Genomic DNA, 21,632 nt, shown 5'->3' with positions numbered 1-21,632 from the left:
TCAATTTGACCTCTGTAGCAGCTAAGCCTAGTCACACAGTTACTCCATGACTGTGTGACTCACTCTCAATAAAGAGTCTGGACATCAAGGCTCAGGTGAGTTTCCCTGACCTACTTCACATGTGTTGTTACAAAATGGTGCTGGCAGAATTTACTGCTGTCTATATGACTCCACTGGAAGCTCACATCTAGTTTCTCCTGGATTTTTCTCTTTGCTGATCTTAATCTGTATCCTTTGACTGTAATAAACCATGAACACAAGCACAACAGTTTTTCTGGATTTTGTGAGTCCTAGCAAATCGTCAATCTGAGGATGGTTTTGGTAAACCCTGACAATCCATGGCTTTAGTATATGTTGGTAAAAACCTAACAGCCTTGGGTTTGTCTCCATGACATCTCTCCTCATCAACTTCAAATGCATGTCATCCAATTTCTTTAATGATCATTATCATACCCTACTATAGTTTTAGTCCTATTCGCAGTTTATATTATGTGATCAGTTATAAACAAGTTAAGGGACAGCAACTATGTCTCTTTAATGCTAATATCCACACCAATAACATGAATAAAATTGGCATATTATAGGCATTTAATAAATATTTAATCTGTAAATGCAACTTCTGGAAATTTTTCCTTAAGTAACATAAAAAAGTAGACAAAATTCTATTACAATGACCTACATCAGTGTAGTTTATGATAATTCTAAATATCTATGGATAGACAACAGGTTAAAGTGTGGTGAGCTATATGTTAGCAATATCTATGCAGTATTTAACAATGATAACATTGATTCATATTAAATGTTGGGGGAAAATATTTTGATGAATTACTCATCAAACAATCAGATTTTTAAAATCATTGGAGGTTGTGTACTATCATGATAAAGAACATAAAATCTATCATCCAAAATTCAGTTTGCAAATCTTATCTTTGGCTGTTACTGTGTAACCTTTTACTAAGTTACTTAACTGCCTTAATTTCCTCATCAGTAAAATGGAAATAACAATATGACCTACCTCAAAGTGTTGCTGTCTGGACCAAATTAAATAAAAGACATAAAGCATTTTCAGTGCCATATAAAAAGCACCTAATGATACCTAATAAAAGCTGTCTGCTAATTTATGAAATGGTAAAGAATATTTCACATCCCTTGTTTCATTATTTTTTAAAAATTCCCTCTATGCTTCACCTTTGTGCTACAGTGAAATTTGAGATTTTCAGGTCTGTTCTTTCCTATAATGTTAACTCATTTCAGAGTCCAGCCTTGAGATTACAATTTTTCCTCAATAATATTTGTCACAAAGATTCTCAAAAATGAAAGGACATATCTCCTTGACCTCTACACAAAGCTGCAGACATATAACTAGAATCTATCTAATATGTGACAATTTGAGCATAAAGGCTTAATCTTGTTCCCCTGTCCAACACAGAGAGTTACATGCATATTTATTTCTGTTTCTACAAAACTGTCCTTTCAAGTGTAATTTGTATAATGAGGTCTTGTATGATACCTGGATTTCCCAGATCATTCCTATGTCCTCTGAAAGAAACCACCACTTCTTAAAAAACCATGAATCTCTGATCAGCAGTCTTGATTCATGATTTGTTCTCCTGGTAATTGTTTATTTGATATCTATGTAATCTCCAAAGCTTTGAAAAGTTAGATATGTCAAATCACATGGTGACCACTGGCACTCTCTACTTATGCCTACATGCCTAGAAGCGTGATAAAACTGTGACTTTGTCTCACTTATGTAGCAAATTTATGTAATTCTTTTTGCAGAAACAAAAGAAGAAATACATACACAGGTTCAAAAATTCTCAACAAAATATTAGCAAACTGAATTCAACAATACATTAAAAGGATCATACACCATGACCAAGTGGGATTTATTCCATGGATGCAAGAATGGTTCACCATCCCCAAAACAATTAATGTGATACATCATATTAACAAAATGAGGGATAAAACACATATGATCATCTCAATAGATGCATAAAAAGCATCTGACAAAATTACACATCCATTTATGATAAAAATTCTCAGTAAACTGGATATAGAGGGAACATACCTCAGCATAATAAAGGTCATATATAACAAGTCCACAGCAAATATCATACTTAATGGTGAAAAGCTGAAAGCTTTTCCTCCAAGAACAGGAACAAGACAAGGATACCCACTCTTGCCACTTTCATTCAACACAGTATTAGAAGTCTTAGCCAGAGCAATTACATGTTAAAAAAAAAAAAAGAGAGAGAACAGAAAAAAGAAATAAAAGACATCTAAATGAGAAAAGAAGCAAAACTGTCACTATTTGCAGATGTGATATTAGATACAAGAAAAGCCTAATGATTCCACCAAAAAACTATTATAAGTAATAAACAAATATAATAAAGTTGCAGGATACAAAATCAATATACAAAAAATCAGTTGTATTTCTATGGACTAATAATGAACACTCAGAAAGAAAAATTATGAGAACAATCCCGTTTACAAGTGCATCAAAAAGAATAAAATACCTAGGAATAAATTGAGCCAAGGAGGTGAAAGACCTGTACACCAAAAAATATAAGACACTGATGAAAGAAAGTGAAGACGAAATAAATAAATGGAAAGGTAATTCCATGTTCATGGATTGGAAGAATGCTACCCAAAACAACCTACAGATTCAGGGTAATCCCTATCAAAATTCCCATCCAATGGCATCTTTCAGAGAAACAGAAAAAATCAATCCTAAAATTTGTATGGAATCACAAAAGGCCCCAAATAGCCAAAGAAATTTTGAGAGAGAAAAATAAAGCTGGAGGCATCATGCTTCCTGATTCCAAATTATATTACAAAGCTATAGTAATTGAACCAATGTGGTATTGGTTTTTTAAAAAACACACACACAGAGAAAGGAACAGAATAGACAGCCCAGAAATAAACTCAAGTACTTATGGTCAATTTATGACAATGGAGCCAAGAATATACAATGTAGTAAGGACAGTCTCTTCAATAGATAGTGTTGGGAAAATGGACAGCCACATGCAAAAGCATGAAACTAGACCACTATTTTGCACCATACACAAAACTCAAAATGGATTAAAGACTTGAACATAAAACCTGAAAACATAAAACTCCTAGAAGATAATACAGTGGGTAAGCAACTTGATATCCTTCTTGGCAGTGATTTTTTTTTTGGATTTAGCACAAAAAAGCAAAAGCAACAAAAGCAGAAAACAAAACAAAACAAACAAGTGGGACTACATCAAACAAAAAAACCATCAGCAAAATGAAAAGGCAACCTTCTAATGGAGAAAATGTTTGCAAATCATATTACTGATAAGGGGTTAATATCCAAAACATACAAAGAACTCATACAACTCAATAGCAAAAAAACAAACAATTCGATTTTAAAAATGGGCAGAGGGTTTGAATAGACATTTTTCCAAGGAAAACATAGATTTCCACCAGATACATGAAAAGGTGCTCAACATCATTAATCATCAGGGAAATGCAAATCAAAACCACAATGAAGGCCTTCTCTGGTGGCGCAGTGGTTGAGAGTCTGCCTGCCGTTGCAGGGGACACGGGTTCGTGCCTCGGCCTGGGAGGATCCCATGTGCTGCAGAGCGGCTGGGCCCGTGAGCCATGGCCGCTGGGCCTGCGCGTCCGGAGCCTGTGCTCCGCGACGGGAGAGGCCACAACAGTGAGAGGCCCGCGAACCGCAAAAAAAAAAAAAAAAAAAAAAAACCACAATGGAACATCACCTCAACTGTTAGAATTGCTATCATCAAAAAGACAGATAACAAATGCTGGTGAGGATGTGGAGAAAAAGAAATCCTTGTGCACTGTTTGTGGGAATGTAAATTGGTACAGCCCCTACAGAAAACAGAATGGAGATTCCTTAAAAAAATTAAAAACAGAAATACCATATGATCCTGCAATTCCACTTCTGGGTATTTATCTTAAGGAAACTAAAACACTAACTCAGAAAGACTTATGTACCCCCCATGCTCATGCAGCATTATTTACAATAGCAGGCATGGAAACAACCTAAGTGTCCACAGATGGATGAATGGGTAAAGAAAATGTCACACACACACACACACATACACACACACACACGGAATATTATTCAGCCACTAAAAAAAGAATGAAATCTTGTCGTTTGTGACAACATGGATGAACCCTGAAGGCATTATGCTAAGTGAAATAAGTAAGAGCAAGACAAATACTGTATATTACTTATATGTGGAATCGAAAAAACCAAAAACCAAAAGACAAACTCCTAGACACTGAAAACAGATAGATGGTTGCCAGAGATGGTGGGTAAGGGGTGGACAAAATGGGTGAAGGTGGTCAAAAGGTACAAACTTTTAGTTATAAAATAAATAAATCATGGGGATCAATGTACAGCACGATGACTATAGTTAATAATACTGTACTGTATATTTGAATGTTGCTAAGAGTGTATCTTAAAAGTTCTTATCACAAGGATAAAAACAACTCATAATTATGTATAATGATGAATGTTAACTAGATTTATTGTGGTATTTTTGCAATATACACAAATATCGAATCATTATGTTATTCACTTGAAACTAATACAATGTTATATGTCAATTGTATCTCCAAAAAAATAAAACAAAACAACAACAAAAAGCCCCACATACCTAGAGAGAAAAATTTTGGAAGAATGTACATTATGTTATTACAAGTGATTATTCTGGATGGTGGGACTATGAGTAATTATTGACTTTATACTTTCCAAGTTCCTTAAACACTGAATAGTTTACAACAAACCTGCATTAATTCCATCATCAGAAATATATGAGAGGTATTTCTGCATAACAGATTTAACAGAGTTGGAGGCAAGTTTTCCTTCTGTTTAATAACATTATGAATAAAAAGATCTTCAAAATGAGTGGGAACATGAAGGAAATTTGTGACTGAAATAAATTACTTCTACAAACTTATGAACATCATTTAGTTGTATCACACCAGTGCAGTAGGGTACATTCACTATTCATGTACTTGAATTAACAAAATTCAAGATGGTAGCATTTTCAGACTAAATAAGAAAATGTGTGTAAAGAAGGCAGAAATGTGTTTGGTACAGCGTACACGCTTATTACATATGGCTTAATTTTTAACTTCATTATTCAAAAACTAATATTTTAGATATATAAAATTGCTTACAAATGCAATCTTAGTAAAACAGATTCATATACAATACTGACAATTTGGAATGTTCTTTTTCCTATGTAAAAATACTGTATAATATTACATATTAATCATTTTTCTTTTTATGACTAACTCCATAGTTTCTCTTATCTGCATGGTATTATCATCACATTTACGTAATGTGATTAACTTAGTTTTTAAGATTATATACACTTATATAACCCCATGAAGTTACAGACATTCTGCAAACAAAACCAAACATACCAAAAAAAAACCAGTTAGGAACTATATAATAGAATAATTTTGAACATAATTTCAACAGATTTGTGGTCCTTTGTGAGCACCAAAATGGAATCAAATTGCCTTAGGTTAAGAATTTCTATTTTAGGACTTTTGCAATTCTGGCTGTTAAAAATTCCTTTTAAGTGCTCATCAAAATTAACTTTATATTTTCATTACTCTTCATTTATAGAAATTTATAAGGAATATTTAGAATCTTCACATAATAACAACTATTTTTTTTCTTGAGGACTTATTAAGTACAAGGTACTCATTAAGTGGTCTAGGGCTATGCTCAGATTAATGTATCCAATTCTCATAAAATCCATAAAGCACTGATGTGATTATTATGTACATTTTATAAAAAGAAATTATAAAACATAGACTAATAAATATTGACCTCATTGAAATATGACTAGTGTGAACAAAGAACTGAATTTTCAATTTAGTTTTAATTAAAATACAAAAGCAATATAAAATGTTTTTCAATTAAACACAATTTTATTGTTTTGGTGTGAATATATTTCACCTTAACCACTGAAAATTTAGCATCCAAATTGAGAAGTGCTATAACAATAAAATATGCACGAAATTTTGAAAACTTAGTATGAAGATATGAATGTAAAATACTTCAATTTATTTGTTATTATATGTTGAAATAATATTTTAGAGATATTGGTTCAAATAAGATGCATTATCAAAATTAATTTCAACTATTTCTTCCTACTTTTTAAAATGTGTTCAATAGAAATTGTAAAATTATCTAAGTGGCTTTCATTATATTTCCATTAGTATTGCTTTAGACTCAAATACCACTATACCACACTGCCTATCACAGTCTACACCAATATGTGGTCTGAAACAAAGTCTACTGCCAAATCTCAAACAAGACTTGGTTGTCACCACTCAAAACTCCCCATGGATTCTCTGGAAAAACTCCCTGCCCTTGTACACACATACCTCTCTTCACGAAACTCCAATCATATACCCACTCTTAAATGTCAAAGTCAACTTTGTCACTTACTGATTGAAATCAAACCACTTCCTATCTTGCCTTGTTTGGAAACCAAAGGTATCTGCTATGTTATTCTACCTAACCTTAACAAAGCATATTCTAAAACAAGCCCTTAATTTATCCTCCATGAGTTGTATTTCTGTGCTATCCTTTGGAAAGAAGAGCATGTGCGGTAATTGAATGATTTACCCAATGGGTAAATTAACTGGAAGGGAAAAGGGTATTTGGAAAGGCACTGGGAGAGAAGGGGACCCATCTCTATGGCCCTGTTATTAACTGGGAAGGGAAGTCCTATGAACCAGGAAAATTGATAAGTCACAATTAGGTAGGGAAATTTAAAAGAAGGAAAGCAAATATTCTATGCTCTGTAAAACAAAAATGTATGATAACAAAAAGCAAACACGAACTGACCTTGTATGGGCCATTAAGTTAGTAGCAATGCTCTCCACTTCAGAACTTGCAGAGCTACAGGACCAAGAAGAAGGGACTTGTGAGACTCAGGACTGGCTAATAGTCGTGGTGAACACACTGTCCACCATCAGACATGACCCATCACCCACCACAAATACAAGCGGATGGAAGTAAGAGTGAAACTAGAATGCTGACTTTTACCAGTATCAGAGAAAAAGGTAAGCATCACCTATGCCCAGAGCTGGAATCTAAGTTCACAGCAGTTTCTACAGGACACAGCTCAGGGAATGCTGTGGTTGTGAAAGGTGTAAATGGCCTCCATAATGCATCCAAGGGAGTTTAACCCACGAAGGGATTCTACACCTGTGCCCTCCTCCTCATGTCTTCCCAGAAGCCTGTCTTGAAGGCAAGTGCAGGCCTAAATGCTAATCCAAGGATTCAGTATGTACTTTTCTATTGGGAACTTTCATTATAGGAGTGAAATTCATGACTTTCACTCTGATGGCCATCCCTCTACAGCTAGACCCAACTGGCTACATGGTGTGAGGACAGAAGAGAATCCAGGGAAACACATTCCAAGAAGCGATGGAACCTACAATTGTACCTGGATGGGCAACACTCACTTCACCAATGCCCCCTCTGTGTAAAGTACGAGGCTGGGTACTGGGGACATGGTGTTAATAGCTTATACACACACACGTACAAAAAAAATTTACACACTCCTAGATGAAAAAAACAAAACTCCAAACTTCAACAAGCTCATTGAAAACAAAATTTTAAAACTCCACTTCGTGCACACTTATAGTCAGTCACAACAGAGATATTACAGGATCACTCGGTCACTGTGTCAGTCAGACACCCTCGTCGCCACGTCCATGTTAACCATGATCACACAGTAGGCTCCGCCCCCGCTGACAGTCTCACCAACCCAATCAGATACCAGTAACGCCAACCCAGGGCCCCGTCACACGCACTCTAGCCCTCGCTCTCACGCACGCACAGGCGCGAACTAACACTCAACAAGGACGCCGTCACAAACAGTAGCACCCGCAACCATGGTCGTCCGCGGCTCACGCATACACAAGCTCCTGGCTCCACAAGCCCCATCCACGCTCTCCGAGCTTCAGGCCTCCTCACCGCCAGCCCCTCCCGCAGCTTAACCTGCGTCACCTCAACTCACCAGGTATAACCCAATAATGACCACGACACCGGAAGGTGAACCAAAGGTCGAAGGTCATTGGCGGCTCTGGGGCCTGTGGGAAACGTAGTCCAACACCGAAAAAGTCCAGACTTTCGAGCGGAGCGTGGAGCCCATCAGCTGCAGAGACACTCCCCACCCCGCCCCGAGACTACCGGGAATTCCAGGGCGCAATGGTCGCACGACTTTGGTGGAGGGGTTGCATCTGGTTGTCCTTCCAGATGCCGAAGAGCCGGGTGATGGTTCTCTGAGAGCGAGGTGAGGTCGCGGAAGGAAGGAGAGCCCAAGCTGAGGAAGTAATCGCAAACCTGGGCCGGGGAGGGCAGAAAAGGGAACTGGAAGCCGGGTGCGGGCCGAGGAGGCAAACGGAAGAATCCTGGCTCGGGTAGGGCTGGCTGAGAATTGGAAGCTCCGGGCCTAGGAGGGAAGAGGGAGTTGGGAACCCGGCAGAGGAGGGCCGGGGCGGGAATCGTGAATCTCTCCCGAGGGAGGCCGGGCTAAGAAGGGCTGAAGCCGTGCGGAGGGACTTCGGGCAGGAGAGAGACCAGGCGAGAAGTTCACTCAGGCCTGTACGTGCGGGACCCCAGGTCCGTGATCGTGAACCAGAGGGTCAAGGGTTTTGTTGTTTTTGTCAGTTTTGGCCCTTGAGAAAGCCCCAACACCCATGGCACATAGCAGACGCGCAGTGAGTGTATGCACGCCCTTGGCGCGTTTAATATCGTCACCGCCAGGAAGTTCGCTGGTGTCCTTTTCCTTTAGTTTCATAGCAGAGACAGCCATGGTTCTGATACATGTCATCGTAGTTTAGCTTTGTCAGTTCTACAATTTCAATTGTCTCCTTTAGCTCATCCTAGTATTGTAAGATTTATTAATGTTGTTTAGTTCATTCCTTTTGTTTCTGGACAGCATTCCATTGTGCAAATGTGCCACAATTTGTGTTTCCATTTTTCTCTGTATGAACATTTAGTGTATTTCCAGGTTTTATGTATTTTGATAACGCTGGCATGTTTCCATTTCTCCTGGGGAGATACCTAGTGGAAGAAAATGCTGATAATAGGTTAAGTTTCTATTTAACTTTCTAAGAAGCTGACAAACCTTGTAGGATGATTAGTTACGATTTCTGTTTGAGACTGTATGTGACTGTGAAGTAAGTGGTTTCTGAGTTTGATTTGGTATTCTTCTATGGAATTAGGAGATGGGCTCAGTGGAGTTAGGAATATCACGTAGAGTCCATGGAATTGTGGTTTTGTGAAGTGGGTGAGATTATAGGAAACAAGGTGTCTGTACCAACTCTTATCATGATTTTGTGTGTTCATTATAATGTGACTGTGAAAGTGGATCACTACATAGGTAATATTAATGAATGACTGCGAAACTGTGTGTGTCTAGTTAGGTGTGTTTCATTTTGGTTCTGCTTGCAGAATTATGACTGTTTCTAATCAAGTAAAATAGCAGTATAAGATTATCCAAAGGAAATGAAAACAGGATATTAAAGAGATACCTGACTCCTTCCTATCTTCACTGCAGCAATATTCACAATAGCCAAGACATGGAAATAGCCTAAGTGTCCACTGACAGATGAATGGATAAAGAAAATGTGTGTTTACACCCATGCACTCACTCACACACACAGTCATTCACACACATACACACACACACACACACACACACTGGAGTATTATTTGGCCTTAAAGAAGGAAATCCCGCCATTTGTGACAACATGGAAGGACACTGAGGGCATTATGCTAAGTGAAATAAGTCAGACAGAGAAAGGCAAATACTATGTTCTCACTGTATGTGGAATCTAAAAAAACCCAAACTCATTGAAATACAGAGTAGAATAATAGTGGTTGCCTGAGGGTGGGAGAAAGGGAGAGATGTTGGTCAAAGGTTATAAGATGAATAAGTTCTGGGGATCTAATGTACAGCATGGTGACTATTATTAATAATACTCTGTATTATATACTTGGAGGTTGTTAAGTGATTAGATCTTAAATGTTATCACCACACAAAAAAAAGCATAATTATATGAGGTAACTAACCTTATCGTGGTGATCTTTTCCCAGTATATACATGTATCAAATCATCACATTGTACACCTTGAATTTAAGTATGTTACTTTAAAAAAACAAAGAATTGGAAAGTAGGAGGTAAAATCAATTTCTAGATGACTGGATTGTATACATGGAACATCATCTGAACTAATTCTAATATGTTGAAATGACTAGGGTTCAATAAGTAGTTCACAAGAAAATACTTTTTTTACCTCTATGTACTACTTTTAACAGATTTGAGTGAGTTTTTTTTCCCCTGTTCCTGGATGAAATTATGGGTAATTTAATAACTTTTTCAGTCGCTCTAAGCTAAGGAAAAGTATCTGAAATACTTTGAATCACAAGGTCAGTCTCATAGCAATTAAATTAGTCATTTTCTAATAAAAACGTTTACTGTAAAAATCAATATTTAAACTTCATTTAAAGGAAAAATTTCTTCCATCTGACTGAAACCTGCAGTGTGGAAAAGTATATAATCGGTTTCTTCTCTATTTCCCTAACCTGTATTACTGAATAGTTAATATTTAGCATAATGAATATTAATATTTAATAGTAACTGTTTACTATGTAAGTAGGCAGATTTAATCAAGTTGTTGTGGAAACTCTAAGGTAAGTGCAGTTTCACATGGTTTCTTATGCCTCCCTTCTCTCTTCCTTGTTCATTTTTCTAAAAAAGAATCGAAAAGAGCAAAGGTCCTCTCTTGCAAACCTTAAAGCCATGGCTCCAATTAGATGATGTTTCTTTTCTCCTTTCTGCAATAGTCTTTTTCCCCTAGCATATATGAGCAGTTTCCCATTTTGAAACTTCCTGGAGATAGGATTCCCTTTCATGAAACTGGTCCACATTTCCTTTTGTTCTCTCCAGATAAACCTGTACCTTATTCAACATCTTCTTCTAATTTTAACTAATGTTCACTTACTAATTGCATGTTTCGCTCAGCATCTCCTTTCTCATGCCCACAAATGGAAATACATTCTCTTGAATTAAATAAGCATATATTCCTTGAATGAACCTTTCTTGTCTAGACAGTGATTTGATGTCTAAGTATTGAGTGCTTAGGAGAGCCCATACAAGAAGACTTTATTATGTCCACAGACCTTGGTTTTCTAGTGAGTAAACATAGACGTAAAATCAATAGATTATAATATTACTATATGGCAAGAAGGGAGGTCCCCGTGTTACACTGTGTCCTTTCTTCCATCTCCAGCTCACCCTTATGGATCATATTTCTCGATCTCTCCCTCGTAGTCATATCCCAGGAGTGCTTTGTCCTATTTACACGTCTCCATTCTGTAACAAGCACCAAAGGCATGGAAGTAATCTATGGTTGAAAGAGCAGCTATAAAAGCCTACTTTCTATACACACTAAAGCACTGGAGAAGAGAAAGGTCAAGAGAAGCAGGTCCTTGGTGACAGGAGCCTAGGAATAGAGCAGGCTTTGAACCTCAGTAAAATTAGAAAAGCTGCCCTAAGCCTTCCTTTGGTCATTAATTCAATACTACCCACTCTTTTTTCTTCTCCATGCCTCCCTTACATTTTTTGGAAAATGAGGAAATCATTCCATTTTTTTTCTCTCCTCTAGGTAAGAGGTAAGAACAAAGTATAGTAGAAATTTTTAAAATTATTTATTTATTTTTTTAAATTTATTTTTGGCTGCGTTGGGTCTTTGTTGATGTGCACAGGCTTTCTCTAGTTGCAGTGAATGGGGACTACTCTTAGTTGCAGTGCACGGGCTTCTCATTGCAGTGGCTTCTCTTGTTGCAGAGCATGGGCTCTAGGTGCACAGGCTTCAGTTGTTGTGGCACATGGGCTCAGTAGTTGTGGCACACGGGCTTAGTTGCTCCACGGCATGTGGGATCTTCCTGGACCAGGGATCAAACCCATGTCCCCTGCATTGGCAGGTGGATTCTTAACCACTGTGCCACCAGAGAAGTCCCAGAAATTTTTTTTAAAGAGAGACATAACAAGTGGATACCTGTCCTTACTCCCCCTATAAACACAGAGAAATGCCATCTAAACTATGACAGAATGTCTTAAAAATGGTCAAGTTCAAAAGAAAAGAAAAGGAAAAAGGAAAATTCTGCATCCAGAAACAAAGAGATGAATCACAACAGTAAATATAAAGGTAACTGAGCTGACACCTCATAGAGATCTTTGATCCCATATATAATGCTTTAGAGTACTAACTGGGGTCTGGGGTTCTAATTTCTACACAGGAACAGGGGGCAGAGAGCTGGAACTAAGACTCTGCTTAGTCCTATAAAATATTTCTAGAAAAATACTACTCACTGGCCAAAGAGATGAGGGAACTTGCAATCTCTGAGACTTTTTTAGGGGATTGGGGGCAAAAAATAAAAATACGGTATTACTCCACTTATATGAAGTATCTAGAGTAGTCAGACATATAGAAACAGATAGCAGGATGGTGTTTGCCAGGGGCTAGGGAAGAGGAAATGGAGAGATATTGTTTAATGGATACAGTTTCAGTTTTGCAAGATGAAAAGTTCCAGAGAGAATATTTAAATTATTTGAGGCAGACAGCTTACCCAGTAAGACTAAGTTGCTGTTTTCCATCATCACATCCCAGTACAGTTCCCTCAGAGCAGAACCCCAGATATTCCACTCCTCCTGAGTGAACTCTAGGGCCGCTTTCCTGAATGTTCCCCATTCCTAAAAGCACAAACCCATGCATTACTGGTGAAATTCAAGAAATATTTTCAAAATAGAAAGAGAGTAGATAAAGGTTTGAAGTCCAAGAAGGGGGCTATATAGCAAGCAAATAGGCTGTGGCTGGAAGTCTATGGTAAGAGAAGTTAAGGAAATCAGTGTTTCAGAAACAGATTATACACATATTTTTAAGTAATCTAGTTGATTTAGTTCATGCCTATTTATTCCTCAGATAAAAACATGTCTAGAAACATGGCTAGAAATGAATAAAAGAATCACAATTTACCAATTAACTGAAATAGTGAATATGAGCATACTGCATGCCATATGCCTACCTCATAAGTTATTAATAAATGTTAATTTTTACATTCTCTTTTTTCATTATAGACTAAGAAAATATAATTCATGGAATTTCTTTTCCAACATAGTATTAAATCTCTATATAGATAGAGAGATAATAGTTTGCATAAAATTAAAGAATTTCTTCAAGCCTCAGGTTCATCATTATGTTATATACCTTTTTTTTTCTAGTTGTCATTTTTTTAATGGTTTCATATTTCACACTAAATTGTTCTCTAACTTGTTTCGGTTTGGGTGTAAGACCATTATTTAAAGATACGTAATAAGCACTAAACTGTCTTATGTCAAAGTATTTAGTAAATTTTTTAACAGCTACAGTTAATCTAGTAGATATATCACTCTTAATTATTCTTTTATACTACCAAGTTTAGGGTGGGGAAAAAAATCTCTAACATCTTTTCTACTGATGGGAGTCTGTAGTTAGCTACTTCTTTTAAATCTAGCTGAGCCACCATCCCTCACTGAATACTTTCCTTGATCCTGAGTTAGTGGATATAAAACACAGAATGGTCCATAATCACATAGAAAATCATCTTAAACCAGCACAAACTTTTCAAGTACACAATAAATCTTCCTCCTGATAATCATCTTTCCATGACTGATTCCCAAGGTAGATCCCTGATCTCTCTGTATGCAAGTCCCAATTTTACTCCTACCCAATCCTAAAAGCCTCATAAAACATGTAGTCTCAACACATACCAACACTGGGGCCAATCAACTGCCAATCATATATTTTCCTAGAAATGCAAAGAATTTCTAAGTTTTTCCATGAGTAATCAAATGGGACCAACTTCTCTTAATCATCTCTCCACCATTCTTTGGATGGTGAAATACCTCCTCCTCAAGCGATTTAATTTTACTCCATAATTCTTCTTGAAATAAGGCTGAACTTATAGGAGATGCTACACATTAATGGAAGAACAGGGAGAGCCATCAGGAGGACCCTGGGCTGGTTGGCATCATACTTCACTGGTATGGTAGGAACTGGGGACAGCTTCTTAGAGATCTCTGTTACACAGGACATTTCTAAATAAAGAAATGTTCACATGATCTAATATATAACTATGTTCAAGAACTAGGGAGAAACAGAAACTTACCAAAGCCATGGTTTAAAATGGTTGAGAACCTGTCAGTACTCTTCGGGGTTTCCCTCCTGGAGAAGCACAGAGACTACAGAGGTGAGAACTGGGAAAAGAAAAGTTGCTCTGACACCACATGTACTTCTCATCTCCCCAAATGATACACATTAATATGTGCTTTTTTCTTTTGTCTTCCTGCCTGTAAACAGTACCTTATCAACATACATAGAAAATAAAAGGTAAGATGGGTTCTGGACAAATCTAAACAGTCCACACACAAAGAATCCAGTAAACAGGCACAGATATCAAGCAGAGGTCCTCCTGTCTGAAAGTAAGATCCAGACACTTCAGCAGGAGGGTTCTGGCTCGTCCTCCACTCTGCTAATACTGGCCTGGGCCTGAGATTGGGCACATCTCGAGCAGATACTCCTCCCGCTATTCTACTTTACAGGGCTGCAAAGGGAAGACACCATCCACACCTAAACCTCATCTTTGGCCTCAGAGATTGACACATACTGTAAATTCCAGTAAGGTCCACAACAATATTTCAGGTCCTGCACGTCCTTCCAGAATTTTGCCATTCACCTACGTCATCAAGAAGTGGGGTTTAGGGGCTTCCCTGGTGGCGCAGTGGTTAAGAATCTGTCTGTCAATGCAGTGGACACGGGTTTGAGCCCTGGTCCAGGAAGATCCCACATGCCGTGGAGCAACTAAGCCCGTGCACCACAATTACTGAGCCTGCGCTGTAGAGCCCACGAGCCACAACTACTGAACCCCGGGCACCCTAGAGCCTATGCTCCACAAGAGAAGCCACCGCAATGAGAAGCCTGCGCACCACAACAAAGAGTAGCCCCCACTCACTGCAACTAGAGAAAGACCACACGCAGCAACGAAGACCCAACGCACCCAAAAATAAATTAATTTTTTTAAAGTGGAGTTTATTTCCCTTCCTTTGAAACAGAACAGGCCTTTGTGATTCTCTTGATGAATAGAGTGCAGTGGAAATGACACTGTCTATTTTCCGTGGCTAGATTAGGAAAGGCAATAGAGCTTCCTACTAACTCACTCTCAAGACGCTCACCCTGAAACCCACCCATTTTGCTGTGAGGAATCCAAGCAGCTACACAAGAAGGCCACAGCTAGATATTCCAACCACAGTCCAGCTGAGGTTCCAGCTGACTGCCAGCATCAACCACCAAATACGTAAGTGAGCAAGCCTTCTGATGATTCCAGTCCCCAATCTTAAAACCACCCCAGCTGAAGCCAAGTAGAGCAGAGACTAGCTGTCTCCACAAAGTTCTGCCCAATGAACAAATTAATGATTAAAACAAATGATATCATTGTTCTAAGCCACTAATTTGGGGATGGTTTTTTAGGTAGAAACTGGGAATGCCTGATCACCCCACACACAAAAACAGAAAACAGTGCCATTGCAAAACAACATTGGCTCACATGGAGTCCTACCCCCAAGCCAACACAAGTCCCAGAATCCAACAGCTTAGCACTTCCCATTTCTTTCTTTCTTTTTTTTTTTTTTTTTGTGGTACACAGGCCTCTCACTGTTGTGGCCTCTCCCGCTGCAGAGCACAGGCTCCGGACGCGCAGGCTCAGCGGCCATGGCTCACGGGCCCAGCCACTCCACGGCATATGGGATCTTCCCGGACCGGGGCACGAACCCGCATCCCCTGCATTGGCAGGCGGACTCTCAAACACTGTGCCACCAGGGAAGCCCCTATTTTTGTTAATCTTTGATTTGTATATCCTGAAGCTGTTATTAGGTATATTCAAATTCATGACCACTATATCTTCTTTTTAGGTTTAAACTTTTATCATTATGAAACGTCCCCGTTATCTCTCGTAAGTCCTTTTTTTTTTCTGATCTTAATAGAGAGACACCAATTTTCCTTTAGTATTCGTATTATACCTCTTTCAGATTTCGTTTCTGTCATTATACTTAATATGTGTCAGCTGCTAAAAGCATATGGTTGATTTTGTTCAACAGTTTTCTTTTTATTGGAGTGTTTAATCCACTTTCATGAAATTTAATTACTAATAATGTTGGGTACACCAACGTTTGCTTTTATGTGTCCCCTCTGTTTCTTTGTTCTTCTATTCCACCATTCTTACCTTCTGTTGTATTAGTCAAATACTTTTATTATTCTAGTTTTCCCCATTAATTTATACTGTCATACATTATTCTTAGTGGTTATCATAAAGATTGCAGTATTATGCTTATTACAACTAGAACTCTCATGCAGTGGCTGTTAGAGCATAGCATACTGGAAATATGTTCATTGGTGTCTACAAAACTAAACATAGATGTATTACATAACCCAGCAATCCTTTCCCTGTGCATCTCCACAGCAAAAATGAATGCTTAAGTCCACAAAACACATGTACAATAATGTTCATAGCAGTAGTATCTCTTCAAGAAAAATTAGAAACAACTCAAATTTCCAACAACGGAATAACAGAAAAATAATCTGTACAACATCCTATAATGGAATACATAGCAAAAGAAAAGGTGCCTGCTATATGCAGCAACATGGATGAATCACACAAAGATGTTGAAAAAGAAAAAGATCTATCTTTGGGCTTCTCTGGTGGTGCAGTGGTTAAGAATCCGCCTGCCAATGCAAGGGACATGGGTTTGAGCCCTGGCCCGGGAAGATCCCACATGCCGCGGAGCAGCTAAGCCTGTGCACCACAATTACTGAGCCTGCACTCTAGAGCCTGTGAGCCACAAATACTGAGCCTGTGTGCTGCAACTACTGAATCCTGTGTGCCTAGCCCGTGCTCTGCAACGAGAAGCCACTGCAATGAGAAGCCCGCGCATTGCAACGAAGAGTAGCCCCCGTTTGCCGCAACTAGAGAAAGCCCGTGTGCAGCAACGAAGACCCAACACAGCCAAAAATATAAATTAATTAATTATTTTTAAAAAAGATCTATCATTATGTGAAGTTCAAAACCAGTAGATTTTGATTGGGGAGGTACATAGATATTTGTATTCAGTGAGACCCAGATAAAAGGGTAAACTATTCAGTTCCTATATTATTCCCCTGAAAAAATACACCTGAGCAAGTTACTGTCATCTGCATTCCACCCAGCAGGAGCCAATGTGACACTGCAGAACATGTCTACACTTGAAATGACACAAATATTCCCAGAGGGTCCTAGATGGGGAGGTAAAGTTGGCCAAGACATGGGAGCTGCAGAGCAAGTAGAAGCAAATGCCCAGGTAAGATTCAGCTTTAGCAATAACTGATTGGTTTAAAATAAATTATAGAACATCCATTCATGACTACTAAGGTGGTCATTAAATGCATGGTTATAAAAAAATTTGTAGTTAACATGTTCAATCATATCTCAATAAAGGTTGGAAAAAGTATGAAAATATTCAAAACATATTCAATAGTTTCTTTAAAATAAATACATAAATGTAATGTCATTTTGCCTGTAAAATGTATATATATAAACAGAAAGAAAAATATCTGGAAAGTTATGAAACCTTATGTTAGCATTGCTTCTCTATGCTGTCTGTGATTTTTTTATTTAAAACTACTTCTTAAGAGTGGCCATGTATTAATATTAATATATTTTTGAAGAATAGCTTTCTTTTTAAAGACTTTTAAAGTGCATATTTATATTAATACATGGCCACTCTTAAATTAAGAAGTAGTCTTAAACAGTCTTCCCTGAACTTTGAGAAGATGCTCAGGATAAATAGATGCCAACTCTGAATGGCTTTTGTTTCTTTCTGCTCCCAACACCTGATTTAACACTTTGATTTTTACATATGGCAAAGGAAGTTGGAGTTTTGCCTAGAAAAGAACGGTTAAAGGTCCCTGAGAGAAGTCTCATAAGTTTTGATGTTCTAAATGCTGCCTTCATGTCTTCCTGATGTATGGGTTTAATTCACTTCTAATTCATTCCTTTTAGCCCTGATGACAACCAAACACCTGTTTAATCTTGTTCTGTTAGTCTCATTTTTACATCTAATCTCACGAAAATTTTCTTGAATAAAACCTATTTACCTCCCCAGAGCTTTTATGTCTTCCAGTATAACTGGTCATAACCTAAGAATGCTGTCATCAGAATGTCTCTTCCATATGCATTCCCAACACGTGTCATCTGACTTAAAAGCCTTTATCACAGCCTACCTTATATTTATTCCCACATATATTTGACCTTTGCTTAATAATGAGCAACTTACCTCTTTTTAGTGCTGGTGTCCCGTCAAGTACTAGAATAAGTTCTGGCATATTGTGAGCAGGAAACATATAAAAGTAGATGAAGATATATCTTAAGGATATTCATCACAGTTTTGATAATCATAAATATCTCAGGGTAGAAAAGAGGTTAAATAAATTATTGATGGGAGTTCCCTGGTGGTCTAGTGGTTAGGATTTGGCACTTTCACTGCTTGGTCTGGGTTCAATCCCTGGTCAGGGAACTGAGATCCCACAAGCCACATGGGGCAGCCAAAAAAAAATTATTGGTAGCTATTATTAATATGTACATTAGTTTTTAAAGGTGATTACTCTAATTCATAGTAAATGTTGAGGAAAGACATTTGTAATGAATTAATAAGTAAGACAGGCAGCTTAAAAACTTATCGAGAGATTATGTGCAGTTGTAAATAAGAACAAGCTCTGTGGTTAAACTTTCAGTATGTCAACCTTAGCTCTAGAAGTTATTGTGTGTGTTCATAAGTATCTTATCTGTACTGCCTAGATTTCCTTATCAATAAAGTGAGAAAAACAATAGTACCTAGTACCTCAAAGAGTTGTCAGGATTAAGTGAAAATAAAAAACCAAAAAAAATTATGTATTTTTTATTGATGACGAAGAGACTATTTCATATCCTGTAATTACCATTAAAGGAAATTCTCTTCTTTGCTTACCATTTTTTCTGAAAGTGAAATTCGAGCTTCTTAGGCCTGCTCTTCCTTATAATGCTAATATATTGCAGAGCACAGCTTACAAATATAATTTGTTTTCACCAGCAACATTACTCACAAAGAATGGGAGAAAGAAGAGGACAGCAGCTACAGGTAGACACCATTCTGCCTCATAAAGCTAGCTAAGAGAATCTGACCCACTTAAGTAACAAATTGAAAATACTAACAAAAAATCAATCTTGTTCGCTGCCTAACCCAGGCTTTTATGCTGGGTTATTTATAACTATGCATATTTATAACTACTAACATCTAGTTCTGTTATCTGAAATTATAAACTCATCCTTGCCAGCATAATTTATATAATGGAGTCTCCTAAGATATTTGGTCTTGAGATATTAGCGCTATTTTCTGAAAGTAACTACGCAAAAAAAGAAAATTAAATACTTAATTGAGTAGCTTTACTTGATAATTTGTTCCCCTGGAATTATGCATAAATTGTTATCTGTAAAATTGCAAAAGGTCTGTCAAATCAGTTGGAGGTCATTGTTACTTCCTTATCCCCACTGATAAAGTTAATTTGTGTATCAGGATCCACACAATGGGGGCCACCCCAGTGGTCCAGCCCACATCACAAATGTAAACTTAAGTCAGCTTACATTTACAGGAAACACCTATTAAGGAAATCTAACGTTACACCAATCCAATCTTCCAACTCAGCTTTGGCTAGCTTACCTTACCCTAGAAAACTGGACCAGCTAGCCTTATAAGAAAATCCCTGACCTCCTAGCCAATTATGCCATTTCCCTGTTGCCTCTTCTAACAGTCTATAAAATTCTCTCTTGCCCAAAACCCCTTGGGAGAGTGCTCTACTCCTTGTGAGGCACTGTACTCCCCCAATCCATGGATTGTTTCCCTTGAATTAAAGATATCAAACTCGTTGCCAAATTGTTTTAGTTTTTGTCATTTGACACTACATACAAGGAAGTATAACAAACCATTGATTGGGTTGAATTCCTTTTTCAAACTAAGAGCTAGAGAGGTCTTTATTCATTTAAATGATTAATTCACGTGACTTTTTTCTCTGAAAAAACCAAAATCATATAAACATAAGCATAAGGAAAAATTTAGAATGTACACCAAAATGTTAATAGTGATTATTTCTAGATGCTAAAATTATAAGTACTTTAGATTTTATAAGTGCAATTTGGATTACTAATTTTTTTCAACAAGACTACATTCATTTTGATCATCAGGAATTAACACCTATTTCCATATAAAGCATTTTTCTAAAAAGCGTTGTAGGGAGGGGTATCTTCTACTTCTTATGAAAACTGTGAGCAAACAGACTGGCAAAATGACAGGTAAAAGCACTAAAAAACCAGTGTGACTAAAATAAGTAAACCTACCAAGTATTGTATCTTCTCTTACTGTATTTCATAAACATAGTGAGACACTTTCTATGTTAAGATTCACCTGTGAATGCTGCTCAGTATTCTGTAATAACCTAAATGGGAAAATAATTTGAAAAAGAATAGATACATGTATATGTATAACTGAATCACTTTGCTGTACACCTGAAACTAACACAACATTGTTAATCAACTATGTTCCAATATAAAATAAAAATTAAAAGAAAAATCTTCAGTCCTAAAAAAAAAAGATTCACCTGTGAATGTGCAAAATTCAGGTAAGTGACACTTTCAATATTTGGTTCATAGTAGAGGATTAATAAATGTGGCTTTATCATTGCCTTTCTCTACTGAACGACCAGTTAATGTACCATATTGGATACAATCCTTGAAAAATTGGTAAGGAATGCCATTATAATAATTAAACTGATTTATAATTTAGCAATTTGAGTAATTTTGTTCATAAACATGAATACTGCATAGCATTACACTTTGTATTTTTCATACTAGAATCTCTTTTTGTATCTATATAATATTAATCACTTGAATGTAATGTGATTAACCTTATATTTACATGATACAGGAAATTATTTTGGGACAAACTCCTCTTAAAGTTCACTTCCAGGTGTAAATTATTGGTTCCAGGTCAGTGATTCAAACCCTGTTTGGTTCCTGTACACCTTTGACAGTCTCCAAATTATAGACTTTTTCCCCAAGAAAAATACACATTAATAAAATAAATATACAATAATTTGGTATACAATTCCAAATTGTATCATTTAAGGTGTACCATTTAAGGGCAAATCATTTAAGGTGAAGGATACCTGTTATAGACCATCTAAGCATATACCTTGTTTTCTTAAAAATGCCCATTACAATTAACTTTATATTTTCATTGCTCCTCATTCATGAATGTGGGATGACTTAGGATATCCACATAATAACAACTGGGTTCTTTTTAATTTTAATATTTTTAACTTATTTATTTATTTTGGCTGTGTGGGGTCTTAGTTGCGGCACACATACTTCTTAGTTGCAGCATGTGAACTCTTTAGTTGCGGCATGGAGGATCTAGTTCCCCGACCAGGGA

The 21,632-nt window shown here is 37.2% G+C and overlaps 2 protein-coding genes across 24 annotated transcripts in view; one reads left to right on the top strand and one right to left on the bottom strand.

Moving 5' to 3' along the window:
- The window catches only part of LOC101324695 (zinc finger protein 529), a 149,742-nt gene that overhangs the window by 57,285 nt on the left and 70,825 nt on the right, over positions 1–21,632 (bottom strand). For 3 of the 20 annotated variants that reach the window (XM_073796494.1, XM_073796516.1, XM_073796503.1), the window contains one exon: positions 12,674–12,797. The exons of 2 other annotated variants lie outside the window; for them this stretch is intronic. In XM_073796494.1, coding sequence (XP_073652595.1) covers positions 12,674–12,797 — 124 coding nt within the window. Of the gene's footprint in view, positions 1–6,874; positions 6,929–7,478; positions 7,841–7,888; positions 7,906–7,954; positions 8,027–8,054; positions 8,180–9,573; positions 9,639–12,673; positions 12,798–14,251; positions 14,340–21,632 lie in introns of those variants that run through there. 15 more of the 20 variants (XM_073796498.1, XM_073796504.1, XM_073796495.1 and 12 more) reach the window with 12 other exon arrangements.
- Positions 8,190–21,632, top strand: part of ZNF382 (zinc finger protein 382) — a 44,986-nt gene continuing 31,543 nt past the window's right edge. For 2 of the 4 annotated variants that reach the window (XM_019941204.3, XM_019941198.3), the window contains exon 1: positions 8,190–8,330. The gene's annotated coding sequence lies outside the window, so the exon portion shown is untranslated. Of the gene's footprint in view, positions 8,331–14,337; positions 17,472–21,632 lie in introns of those variants that run through there. The other 2 variants (XM_019941202.3, XM_033844924.2) reach the window with 1 other exon arrangement.

The sequence above is a fragment of the Tursiops truncatus genome, chromosome 19 (genome assembly GCF_011762595.2).
Source record: "Tursiops truncatus isolate mTurTru1 chromosome 19, mTurTru1.mat.Y, whole genome shotgun sequence".
NCBI lineage: Eukaryota > Metazoa > Chordata > Mammalia > Artiodactyla > Delphinidae > Tursiops > Tursiops truncatus.
Note: the sequence above shows the minus strand (reverse complement) of the source record. Positions and strands in the feature narration are given on the sequence as shown.